At 30.5% G+C, this 13,933-nt stretch overlaps 1 protein-coding gene across 7 annotated transcripts in view; it reads right to left on the minus strand.

The window, feature by feature from the left end:
• The window catches only part of LOC124949885 (segmentation protein cap'n'collar), a 96,905-nt gene that overhangs the window by 72,522 nt on the left and 10,450 nt on the right, over positions 1–13,933 (minus strand). Inside the window, exon 1 of one of the 7 annotated variants that reach the window (XM_047495686.1) lies at positions 9,728–9,838. The exons of 5 other annotated variants lie outside the window; for them this stretch is intronic. In XM_047495686.1, coding sequence (XP_047351642.1) covers positions 9,728–9,790 — 63 coding nt within the window. In that variant the 5' untranslated portion in view covers positions 9,791–9,838. Of the gene's footprint in view, positions 1–4,526; positions 5,242–9,727; positions 9,839–13,933 lie in introns of those variants that run through there. One more of the 7 variants, XM_047495688.1, reaches the window with a different exon arrangement.

Below are 13,933 nucleotides of genomic sequence, written 5' to 3' on the forward strand. Positions count from 1 at the left end.
ATTACGAATATCGAAATACATATTGAAATTTAACTTATAACAATTATTTTTACTAGCGTAGTTAACTCTCCAGTGGCGACATCTAACGGGAATATAATTTTCGACGATGATAAAGGGGACAAAGGGAGAAAAAAGAAAGAAAAAAAAAAAAGAAAGAAAAGAAAAGAAAGGAAAAGAAAAGAAAAAAAAAGAAACATAAAGAAAGACCGACGTAGTCTTTCGGGTGGTTCAATATCGAACTATGTATTGACTTTCTCTGCTCTCTCTCTCTCTCTCTCTCTCTCTCTCTCTCTCTCTCTCTCTCTCTCTCTCTCTCTCTCTCTCTCTCTCTCTTTCCCCCCAACCCTACTATACCAACGGCAAAAGAATCATTAGTCACTGGCGAGACGTTTTCCTCGGTCCCCTTCTTCTTTTTTAGGGAGATGCAAAAGTATTTTAAAAGCTCGCGGTATACTCGAGGGTGGTAGAGGTGTTTATGGTAATCTTACAAAACTCTCTCTTTCTCTCTCTCTCTCTTTCTCTCTCTCTCTCTTTCTCTTTCTCTTTCTCTGTAAAACACCAAAGGTGGTCCTTGACTACACCGATCATTTTTCAGCTTCTCCTCGAGATCTTCGAACCGATCTCGAAGAAAGTAAAGGGCTAGATCTATTGATTGTAAGAAGAATATTTAAAAAAAGAAAAAGAAAAGAAAATAGAGAGAGAGAGAGAGAGAGAGAGAGAGAGAGAGAGAAATCATTCGTTAAAAGGATATAATCAATTTTATTCTACACCTGACACCTGTTAGGTACGACATAAGACTACCAACTCTTTTCCTTCTTGTCATCAATTTATCTATCCACAACCTTATATCCAATATGGCGCTTTTTCTTTTCTTACAACACTAAAAACATTTTCAATTTGTAATTCATTATTTAATATTTCTGTATGTGTGTGAAGCAAATATGTTTATTTCATATAATATAGGAACTGACAGATGTCGAATAGATTATATATCTCGCGATATCGAAACGACAATTACTTATGCAAGTATTATATGAGATTTTGATCGGTTTAACAGTTACAACTTTAACCAACGCTATTATTGCCATCTATTGGAATGTTTTATGAAATAAATAGAAAAAAAAAAAAAAAAAGAGAGAAAAGAAAAAAAAAGAAAAAAAAAGAAAAAAGGAAAAAAAAAGAAGAAAGAAAGAGAGAAGGAAGAAAAGAAAAGAAAAGAAAAAAAATGATAAGAAGTTTAAGCCTTTATACCGACCGCCTGCAAAGAAGTCTTCTACTTTCAGAGAGGGCGCCACTAATAAAATCCAGAGGAAGTAACTTAGTAATCATTGATTGATGATTCAAGTAGATATATTTGATCTACATATGAAAGAGCTTAAATAATGTCATAATAATTATTATATTTTTATTTATCGAGCTAGAAATAAATATACAAATTATCTCTCTTGTTATTTGTAAGAACGTTAGAAATAATAGCAATGCATTAAATTATCTAACATATAACTTATTGGAAAAAAACATTTTTTTTTCTCTCTTTTTGATTTTCTCTCTCTCTCTCTCTCTCTCTCTCTCTTTCTCTCTCTTTATATATATATACAAAGAAGATGAAAAGAAAAAAAATCAAATTCTATTCTATCCATTCCATCTTTTTTCATAATTCTTTATGGAAAATGCAATGTTTACGATTTTATGCTACGATGCAATTACATAACAAGAGGAATTACGTATAAAGCGTGGTAATACTAATGCATGTAAGGAAAGGTCGAAGATCGAGAGAGGCAAGGAAAAAAAAAAAAAAGGAGTAATCATGAAGCGAAGGATTCCTCGATAAATTACGCCCGATCGTTAAGGACGGTTTGGACAATGATTACGCGATGCAACGCGATAGGCTTCCTTATTATCTATGTATATTATGAGACTTGGTTGGATTTAGATCGTTAGTACTGTAAACAACAACGTGTTGTTGTGAAATTCTTTGCATGCAATGTGTTTTACACATTTGCAATCTACATAAATAACGTACATATATAATAATATAATGACATACAAAAGAAAAAGAAAAAAAAAAAAACGTTATATGCGTATCTATCTCACTTTTTTCTCTTTTTTATCATTGAAATGTAAACAAAATTTCATGTATTATAATTAAGCTTTATCACATCGGTTATAACGATATATACTTCCGATATTTTAAATTTCTTGGAATAGCTTTCTCCAAAAATTAGCACTTATCTCTATTTCTCTCTTTCTCTGTTTCTACTTCGACCTCATATCTTCAATTTTAATGATTTCAATAATCGATGATTTTAAATACTCCCACTACCTAATCATTTTACACATACACATACACATCACATACACACACACGCACACACACACACACAACAGGCGCGTGAGCGCGCGCACGCGCGTAATTTCTTACTACCCAAAGAATAAGAATCGATTATGTTAGATAAAATAAAATAAATTATTTCATATACGAACGTAAATTACAAATTATATCAAATGAAAACATTGATACTAACTTATTCTAAACATTTTCAAAATTATCCACGGATGAAGAGGATTGACCGTTCCTGGAATTCTGCAAAACGACATCACCGCCAAACTTTTTCGTGGTATCAACGTTTTTGAGATTACCTTACTGATATATGATATCACTAATATTGTCACTGTATTACGATAAAAATACTTGGAAATGTTCCTTTTTTCATTTTACACAGGGATCGAACAAAAAGCATGCATATTATTTTTGATAACGTAATAAATATAATTCTCGATGTAGGAACGAACGAACAGAAAGAATCACAAACTATTGTTCGTATACACGCACATGTTATAACACGAGCTAGTAATCGTACGGCAAAAGATCGTCGTTGTCTACGCGAAGAAAATACCGATCTTAAATATACGTTTAAGAGACGATAACAGAAAGACAATGAGGAGGAGAAGTGTTTGGTCTTGGCAGCAATCCTAACAAGATATCTCGATTTGTATCGGAAATACAACGCATGAAGACGAAAAAAAAAAAAAAGGAAAGAAAAAAAAAAATAGGGAAAAAAAAGGAAAAAAAAAAAAAGCTAAAGGAGAAAAAAAAGGAAAAAAAAATTTTCAATCTGTGAAGATCCGATTATCGTTATTGTACTTAACGGAATTTAAAAGACTTCCCGCCAAAAAAGTAATCCTTATCGTTATCAATCAACAAGCGATCTTTTCTTTTTTTTTTTTTTTTTTTTCGAACCTTTCTCACGACCTTCACCGATACTCTCGATCGAAGGAGAAAACAAGAGTATGAGAGATTTTCTTTTTCCTTCTTTTTCTTTTTTTTTTTTTTTCTTTTTCTTTTCTTATTTTTTTTCTTTTCCCCCACCCATCACCAGCCGACTTTATCTCAATGATTACGATGACTTAATCTTCTCCGTCTTTCTCTATAGCATCGGGGAAAAAAAAAAGTTTACAAAGTGGGAAGGTCTAGCACGCGATCCCGACGAGAAAGACTAATATTCGCGGGCGTCTTTATAGAAGTTGATTTTCACGATGACGTCAGCAACGAAGCAAAGCGAAGAGAGTCCTCGTGTGTCTCAAAAACATTGAAGTGTTTCTCTCGAACCGGTTGTACACCTTTGAGTTGCTCTCAGAAAACCAGTAAAAAAAAAAAAAAAAAAAAAAAAAAGAAAAAGAAAAAAAAAAAGTCACATCGGCAAAAATCGGATGGTCCCTTTTAAGATGAGACATCTCGAACTAGAAAAGAGTTAGAAAGAGAGAGAGAGAAAGAGGGAGGGGGGAGGGGCGGAGAGAGAGAGAGAGAGAGAGAGTTGAATGGGAGAAGTGATTTCTCTCGACATGAAGTGCGGGTTTTTCCCCTACAAACTGTACGAAACGAACACGTTAATTACATCTTGCAATCTTTTCTAACTATGGTTAGATGGCTTACGTAATACACGGCGCCGTTATTGACTCAAACCGAGAGAATAAAAAGAATGAAAGAAAGAAAGAAAAACTTCTACGTCCATGTGAGTGACACGTTGATCATAATCATACAACGATATATAAACTTAGATTTTCAAATAAATATATATGAAGAATATCGAAAAGACAATTTCTTAGTTAGATATAGCAAAAGAAAAATTACAATCGTATTGCTCGTAACGGATTTAACGCCGCGTATGGATGATATGTGCTGCTTTTTTCAATTGTTCTTCTTTTTTTTCTTTACTTCTTTTTTTTTTCTTTCTTTTTTTCTTTTTTTTTTTTCTTTCTTTTTTCTTTTTTTTTTTCCTAGACCTATCGTTAATATAATTTGTAAGTCAACGACGACACAGTTCGATACATATATGTATATACGTATCTGCGAACATTTAAATATGATTTCGATCTATGAATCTAACGGAATTAGACGAGTTTATTTCGTCAGATAGGTACTTTCCTTTTTTTTTCCTTTTCTTTTTTCTTTTTTTTTCCTTTATTTTTTTGCAACGAAAAAAATGATCAAAGAAAAAGATTAAAGAACTTTACATTGTCCTTACTTTATCAGATTTTTCTTCGTGGTATCCTTCCTTATCGATATACACGATGGCGATACTTGATCACTAAATAAAAACAGAGAGAAAGAGAGAGAGAGAGAGAGAGAGAGAGAGAGAGAGAGAGAGAGAGAGGAAGAAAGTGGAAAGTGACGTGATCCTAAGAGAAAGGAGAGAAAAAAGAAAAAGTGATATTAAAAGTGGATTCTTCGACTAAGACGCCTCTTTAGACGATCGCGATCACAACACTGACCATTGAGTGTCATAAACGCAGGAGAGAATACACGAGGAACGATAAGAAGAGGGAGAGGAATGCTGGTAGGCCTGAAGATCACAACACAACGATCGCGACGATTCAAAAGAGACAACTGAGACGACAAAGATCATTTGGTGCGTGCCAAGAGATAACGATGAGCACGGTATAACAGTCGGCTTGATACTAACATTATTACTATTACTGCCTACTTTTGATATTCGACGATACCATTAATGATTTTTTTTTCTTTTTCTCTCTCTTTTTTTTTTTCTTTTCCTTTTTTTCGTAATGAAAGGAAGAAAATGAAACAAAAGGAAAACAAGAAAAAAAAAAAAAAAGAAAAAAGTAAGAATTAAAATGAAAGGAAATGAACAATATCAGAATCGTGATCTTTCGCGACGAACTTCTAACATTATTTCTTACGATGAGTACACCGTCGTTTCACGTTCGTTCCATTTTGTTATCACATTCTTTTTTTTTTCTTTTTTCTTTTTTTTTTTCTTTTTTTTTTTTTTTTTCCTTCTTTTCCTTATTCCCCCTCATTAACGTCTTATTAGACACGAACACGTTGATTTGATGCGTCAAGCGGATGAATCTACGCGCAAATTGAAATATCTAAAATGTAATAAAAAATTATTTTGACAATTTTTAAAAGATATCATTTAATTCTATATTGAATTTGAAATTTATTTCACGTAAGATCGTTTTACAGATTAATTAGAAATCTACGAATAAGCGAAAGCTTCTAATCTCTTTATATAATATTATATATATATATATATATATATATATATATATATATATATATTTATGATAAATAATTGTCGGGATTTTAATCAGTGAGTTATAATTGTAAAACGTTGGTTACTAATTGATCGTTGCGAGAAATCTCGTAACTTATCGCTCTGATGACGAAATGTAACTTTGCGCGCCGTTTCTACTTTATCGTTACTTTCTATTATTTTTCATTTCTCATTTTATCGTTCGTTCATACCCGGAGACTCAATAATCGCAACTGGTTAACTTTTATCTTCTTCTTCTTAAACGTATAGCATCATCGCGCACTAAAACTATCGATAAACATCGAGATGCTATTATCGATCTAAAGATTACACATGAATCATTGATGATAGTTTATTATAAGAATTCGATTATTCTAACAATTTTCAAAAAGTTTATTGAACTCAATGAAGAAATAAACATGGAGAAAGAAAATTTGGAAAAAAAAAAAGAAAGAAAAAAAAAAAAAAGAAGTAAACATGGAGTGACGATACTTCACGAAATTTTCGACCGAAATAACGTTTAATAAATTTCGATAAATACACATATCTTATTTGTGATGACATATCGCTGATAAAGCATTATACGCTAAACATTAAGCTTAACATTTTTTTTTTATCACTGCCAAAAGATAGAAAGAAAGTGAAAGAAAGTATATGCGCGCGCGTTTGTGTGTTTGTGTGTGTGAAAGACAGAAAAAGAAATGTCATTTATGTATATATTTACAAGCAACACGTCTATGGATAAAAAAAAAAGAAAAAAGAAAAAAAAAAAGAAGAAGAAGAAAGAAAAAGAAAAAAGAAAAGAAGATTGAAAATCGAACTGAAGGAGGAGGATATAAAAATATGAAAACTATATAAGTAACGTAGTCGTAATAATTTTGAATGAACGATCGCAGAAGAAAAGAAAAGAGATGAAACGTAAAGAGCGCGCATTCGATAGATAAGAAATGAAACATTTATGAGAAGTTATGCGAATAACTATAACGTATAAGAAGTAACTTTTCGATTTATCTACGATTTTCAGCTTAGATAAGTGATTAGAATGCGTTCGCTAATGTACAGTAGTAGTTATTAAGAACAAAAGATATCTGTTTTTCTTTCCGCAATCGATTATATAAAAGTTCGTATGTGTCACTCGAACAGGATCAAGGTTATCGATCATCTAACATTTTTTTTTTTTACCAATCCAAGTAAAACTCACGTTGTAATCAATATGTATTTTTCTTATCGTTTCGCATAAGATTCTTTTTATATTCTTTGTCTTTATTTTTTTTTTTTTTCTTTTTTTTAGTAAAAATCATTTTTCGATGATTTTGCCATACGCATCATATTCGCATCATCAATGATATCTAACGAACGTTAGGTCGTGGAATATCTAATGTAACGATTAGGAACGCGTAATGTATATCGTATATTACTTTTGGACTTATTTATATCTATTTATTTATTCTCTCTCTCTCTCCCTCCTCCTCACTCTTTCTCTCTATCTCTATCTCTATCTCTGTCATATCAAACATTTTCTTCTTTTAATACAATCGCTACGATACACTTTAAAATAGTTTCTAATTATCTACAACGTTCGCTATTATATAAACTAGTTATCGGGATCAATGCCGTTTATGGCCCAGAGCGAATGATCAACGAGAAATTCTAACTGATTGAGCGATGGCTGGTAAAAAAGATTTCTTTTATGCCAACGATGGAAAAGTTAGATTCTTTTCGAGGAACGATTTTTATTATCTAAAGAATCATTCATACAATGTGATCATAAAAATTTAATAAACACGAATAATTTATTTATTTATTTATTTATTTTTTTTTTTTTTTTTTTTTTTCTTTATTTTAAATCTCTCTTCTCGGAGAGAATCTGAATATAAATTCCTGTTGGAGGAGATAAAAAATATGAAATAAAAAAAAGAGAGAGAGAGAGAGAGAGAGAGAGAAAAGTAATAAAAAAAAAAAAAAAAAAAAAAAAAAAAGAGAAAAAAAATAATGATAATAAAAAAAAAAATAAAAAAAAATAATAAAAAAAAAAAAAATAAAAAAAAAGTGTTGCATGAGACAAACGTTGTTGTAAGAAATGCAATGATAAAATCATGGATATAATATAACGACGATGATTTATACATGGTAAAGAACAACATGCGTGTCAGATAGCAGAGAAAAGAAAGAAACAATGAAGCGCATATTCCAACGTCCGAATTTATACATAAAACTGCGTGGGCTGATTCGCGAAGGTTATAAGAACAGTGCACTCGAACGGATAAACTGACGTCGGGAAAGATCGTCTATCGGGTTATTTTTAAGATGATCGTCGTTCTTGCTTTCCGACCTCGGCAACCTTGACTGAGGAAAAGATCTCTTTCTTTCCGAGATACTTTTTCCAAAAACAATCGATACGCATATGAATGCAATAAACCGATGCGTTTTATATGACCTTTCATAGTTTTAAACTTCTAAATTGTATCGAATTTTTTTTAATAAATGCATATATATTTATATATATACATATATTCTCAATCATTTTGAAAAGCGACAAAACCCATGAGTACAGAACGAAAAATAAAAGAAGAAGTAAACGACGTTCTTGCTAAAATTTGGCACTGTTTTCCGTATCTCTGTGATTCATGAAAAATACCAATGCGAAACAGAACTTGGCTAAACTTGCCCCTGCTATCTCTGTAGAAATTTAACGAATATCTAAACGACGATCAAGAATAATTCGACTTCCAGGAAATCGAAGAGATTTATAAATATGTATGAAGGAAACAAAAAGATACGCATATGATATATAAACGATCGGAAGGTGAAATATAATTTGATTTGAATGAAAAAACTTATCACCCATTTAAAAAACAAAAAGAAAAAGTCTAATCTCTTTGTAATTGTCTTTTTAAAGGTTCTTCTTAAATATCAAACATTATCCTCTTTCGGATTAACAAATAACTTTTACGAACGAGAATATCATTCTGTTCTCTCTCTCTCTCTCTCTCTCTCTCTCTCTCTTTTTTTTTCTTTTTCCTTCGATCGATTTTTCTGAAAAGAAAATAAAAACACGCCACGATTAAGATGATGATGGATTAGAGCTTTTGTTAAAATTAAATATTTGAAAGATATTATAAAAAAAAGAAAAGAAAAAAAAAAAAAAAAAAAGAAAGGAAAAAAGAAAAAGTCGACAGTATCGATAGAATTGTAGATAACGATTAATATATGACTATATATTTATCGAGAACGATGTTCGCTGACATTGATATCGTTTACAAAGAACATTGACGGCGTCGTTGAACCTCAAAAAAATAGCTTGCCATTTTTTAAAAATCGATCAATCATTATTCGAACATAAAAGGATCTTCTGGAACGATAAACAAAGATAAGAGAAAATTCGCGCTTATTGTTATCTATATTTAGCTATACTAGTCGATTGCAAATATAGTTCTATCGTGGAGCTTCTGAAGCGACGTTAAAGCGCAATTAATTGCTTTGATACGATCGATTGGGTAACGAAGAGACAACGTGTAAAAGAACGCCATCGTGTCATATGTAGTTCAATTGTGGTAATCTTCACTGGTCATTGAACGAAAACTATTGGATTGATCAATCAGTAACGTTGGAATTTTCAATATAAAAAATATTAATGCTATTCATTTAGATATTTAAATACTCCATAATGTTATTTACTTAGATATAAATGTTTTCAACGAAATATCCTCTATAGCGTTATTTATCGACAAAATAATATTAACTGTAAGATATAAAATTTATTTATATTTATTTATATTCTTTTTTTTGTTCGAATAAAAAAGATTTGAAAATTTTCAATTAAAAAAATTACTATGCAGTGTTATATTTATTTAGATATATCAAATATTTTCAAATAAAGAAAAGAAAAGAAAAAAATGAAAAAAGAAAAAGAAAGAAAAAATACTATACTTGTATTTATTATTATGGTTATTGATCAATCCAATAATATGATATCGTTGCATTATTACCAAAAGTTTGTCAATTATTATTGTTAAAACTGAATTGACTCTATGGAAAATATTAAAAAAAAAAAAAAAAAAAAAAAAAAAAAAAACAAGAACAAACACGTTTAACAAGCACAAACACGTTTTCGAGTTAATCACATTTTTAGCTTATCTATTTTTTATTATCAATTAAAACTATCGTACGTCATCGGCCACGAAGATGGTGATTATCCTTGGTTGTTTCTTCTTTCTCCTTGACATCTTCATGTTTTCTTGTGAAATCGTGTAAAACGCGAGAAAACTTCGATATTGAAAAAAATCAAAATAATCGAGAAAGCTTGATTAGTTATTAAATGAACAATTATCATGGGCACTTCACGATAAACAAAAAAAAAAAAAAAAAAAAAAAAAAAAAAAAAAAAAAAAAAAAAAACCACCGCTTCATACGACACGTATGTCCACCGGTGTTTACGAGGAAAGCAAAAGTTGCATGTTACTCGTTCCACCCAAGTTGAGGCCAGGTCATCGGGTGATAATCGTTAGCATATGCTCGTTATGCTGATTTATGAAAATTTATGGATTCGTCTTTTGCCATATCCGTTGTCACACGTACCAAAGTCGAACGAAGAAATCGAAAATTAATTCGATTAAAAAAGATTCATCGTAATTTATAAATTATAAATTATAAATTATAAATTATCGCGATGGAATAGTTATAACTCATGAGACAATGTTGTAGTTTAGTATTGGATATGTGGACAAAAAAATATATCTAGGTATACGTATTACGTGAATATGACGTAATCGTTGAGCAGACTCGACGATAACGATTTATGCTCGATGAATATTCGATTGGGCCGAGTATAGAAAATATTATCGACCTGTTTTTACCGTTTCTTTGCTTGCATTGTTAAAAAGAAATATTTTCTATGTCTAGATATATATTTAAATAGAAATGCATACACAAAATTTGATAAATCGTCGATCTGTCTCATTGATATCATCGAATTGAATGAAAAACAGTTTTTCTATATGATTAGTATGATTCTAAGCCAAGTATGACCTTCTATTATATTTTTATGGTATATGATGAAAAGGGAACGAAAAGCGAGTCAAATTGGCACAAGGCTGAATAGCTACGGGTAATTAATAGATGGACAGAGATCTACGTTACCCCGAGCTAGCAGTTATGTTAATGAGAAAGAAATTTAAAAATTACTTTGTTCTTGTACAGCAAACTTTAAAATGAATTTTATAAAAGCATATTATGTCATGTTATGTATCTAGTTTACAAAGTCAACGCCTCCTATATTATATTACATATTATGAATAGTTACAACCTGTAACACCATAAGATCTTTGAATTATTCTAATTTAGCTCTGTACGTTACATCATATATCTATCTGTATAATTTATAAAAAAAATTTATATTATTATGAAATAATTGCAAATCAGTTGAACGTAAACTCATAAAATTAAATAAATTTAAAAATTATCTAAAATTCATCGTAAATTATAAACTCTCGAACAGCTATGAATTAAATTACTATATTCCTTATGAAAGTATTTTGTCGATTAAAAAAAACTGATTAAAGGAATTAAATAAAAACAGATAAGAATGAATAATTCATCGAAACAATTTCTTAGAAAAATTCGCATATGTAACTAAGTTAATGATATATTATTAGAAACTGTTGTCGGACTAAACGCCCGGTCGACCTTCATTCATAAAATTTATCTAGATTTAATAGAACGTTTATGAGTTTATTTTTTACAATTATTCCTTATCCACCTCTGTTAGTCAGTTAAAAGTTATCCTCCGACATTCTATTTATTTAATTATTCTTGGGATCGTTCGTTTCAATTTAAAGAGCCATCGGTGAGCTCTTTCGCATTGGAACGTTGTAGATATTTTTGACGATGTCAGCTTACGACGACGACGAACTACGATCTGCACGTGGAGAAGACGAAAAGAAAACGTTGTCACGTGGCAGTCTGCCAATCGAAAGGCAGTAAATGATTTTCCTCTCTTGTTATTACGTTCACTTTTGATCATCCTCAGGATTTTTCTTTTTCTTTTACGTTTATACTCGTTCAACTTCTTTTTTTCATATTTTCCTTGACGGATGGATGGATGGATGGATGGATGGATGGATGGATGGATGGGTGGATGGATGGATTGATGGGTGGATGGATGGATGGTTGATTAGTTGGTTGGTTGATTGGAATATGAAATAGAGTTTCTTTTCTCTTGATAAAAATTTTCAATATAGAACAAATTGATGAGTGATAACTTTTATCGTCAGCTGTACGTTAGCGTTAATGTTAGCATAACGCATAAACACAGGCGCGTGCGCACACACACACATACACACTATACGTATATCTTATTGTGAATAATAAAATACAAGTTTTTCTTTAATATCGTACGAATATGTCAATGTATAAAAATACTAAACGACAGCATGACGTCAAATAAAGAAATGATAATATAACGATCATTTTAAACAGAATTTTGCGATAAAATTTCGTCGCCATTACGGAAATACGTAACACATCGAAAATTGGCAAGTCCCGTTGGCAATTCATTCAAATAAATTATTTTTTAAACATCATTATACCGTATATAATTCTTTCCAGTGACTGAATCTTACCTCGAAATATAATACATTAAATATAATACACCTGGAAAGTTAAAATATTCCGAGATTTCTGAACAGATCTAATTCTGGATTCTCTCAGAAGTATTCGAAAGACTCGACCACGAGAGTTTCCCATTAATTCTCAGTGAAACGAGGTCGCGTCTGGTTTTCGCGCTTTTCTTTTTTCCATTGCGACTACGGACTTACGTATATATGTACGTATCTACGTACACATATACGTGCGTGTGTGTATGTGTGTATATACCCATATACTTGCGATTATTTTTGTTATCGAGGTCGTGTAAAAGAAAATTTGCACGAAAATTTGTCGGGATCCACAACATGTCCTTGCGCACCGACATGCATTCTTTTTTTATCAAAATGACGTATCTACACGTACGTTGTTCAAGCGCGTATGACTGTATACGAAAGAAAAGAAAGAAAAAAGAAAAAGGAAAAAGAAAAAAAAAGAAAAAAAAAAGAAAACAGAGAAAAAAGAAATAAAAAAATAAAACATATTTATGAATACAATTGATTCATTCGGCTAGATGTTCACCTTGGTTTAGGTTGAATTCAAACGTTCCTTTAAATGCAATGGGATCATCGTCAATCCTATCATGATGACAAACACATATACATATATATATATATATATATATATATATATATATATATATATATATACATACATATACTACATAGCGACACGAAGGTTATTAGCACAGGTGGCCCACTAATCCAGAAAAGTATAGGTGAGTTGTACACTCACGTGATCTCATGCACGCGAGTGATCTCATCTGTCCAAGGATTATGTATTGATATCCCAAAAGAAAACTGATATTGACTTTCCGAAATGGACGAAAAATGCGACGAGTTTCCCGAAACGATCAATTTTTCTCTATGTCCCTTCTTTTATTCTGTTATTTTTTCAAGAATTTTTCTCTAAACGAAACACTCATAATAATGAGCATTTTATTTTATGACCATTCGTTTGAAAAAACGAAATTTTATATATTTTTATCGAACTATAACGATATATTTTATTGTTCATCTATTGAGATGTGTATTATATTAAGATAAAATATTAAGATGTGTATCTACGTTATTTTGCATTTTTTCTTGTTTAAATCAATGCATCTAATTATCGTAGAATGAAATTATTAATTTATATAATATCCATATGGAACGATTGATATGAGTAACCCAAATTATAAATATTGACATCAACGATATATTGTATCGTAATTGTGATTATTAATTAATTATGTAAAGTAAAAAAAATTGATTTTTTTTTTTTTTTTTTTTTTTTTTAAGTCTAATATATTGGCTGGTTAGATGTGAAAGGTTATAGATATTAGAAAGTCTTCTCACGATTTCTCGTTAAATAACGTGTCTACAGTATATGTCGAGTCAATAATAAAATAAATAATTTTTTTGTTATTTTATGTTATTTTTCTTATTTTATGTATATCAATTTTAATTCTTTCTAATATATCTACACTTTCATTTAGAAATGTATAAAAAGAATATAATTCTATTGTACCATTTATGATAATGAATAATTATAGAACGATTAATAATAATAGTTTTACGTAAGATTCGATAATTGAAATAATACATATTACATTAATATCACCTAAAGAAGGTGAAGATAATACGCTTTTGTATTGCAAGGTTATTAGAAGGATTCTGGTTGGTAGCAGTAAACGTGTCTCCGAGGTCATTTACACTATGCGATTATACGAGTACGAGAAAGAGAGAACGATT

Source organism: Vespa velutina, chromosome 6 (assembly GCF_912470025.1).
Source record: "Vespa velutina chromosome 6, iVesVel2.1, whole genome shotgun sequence".
Classification (NCBI taxonomy): Eukaryota; Metazoa; Arthropoda; class Insecta; order Hymenoptera; family Vespidae; genus Vespa; species Vespa velutina.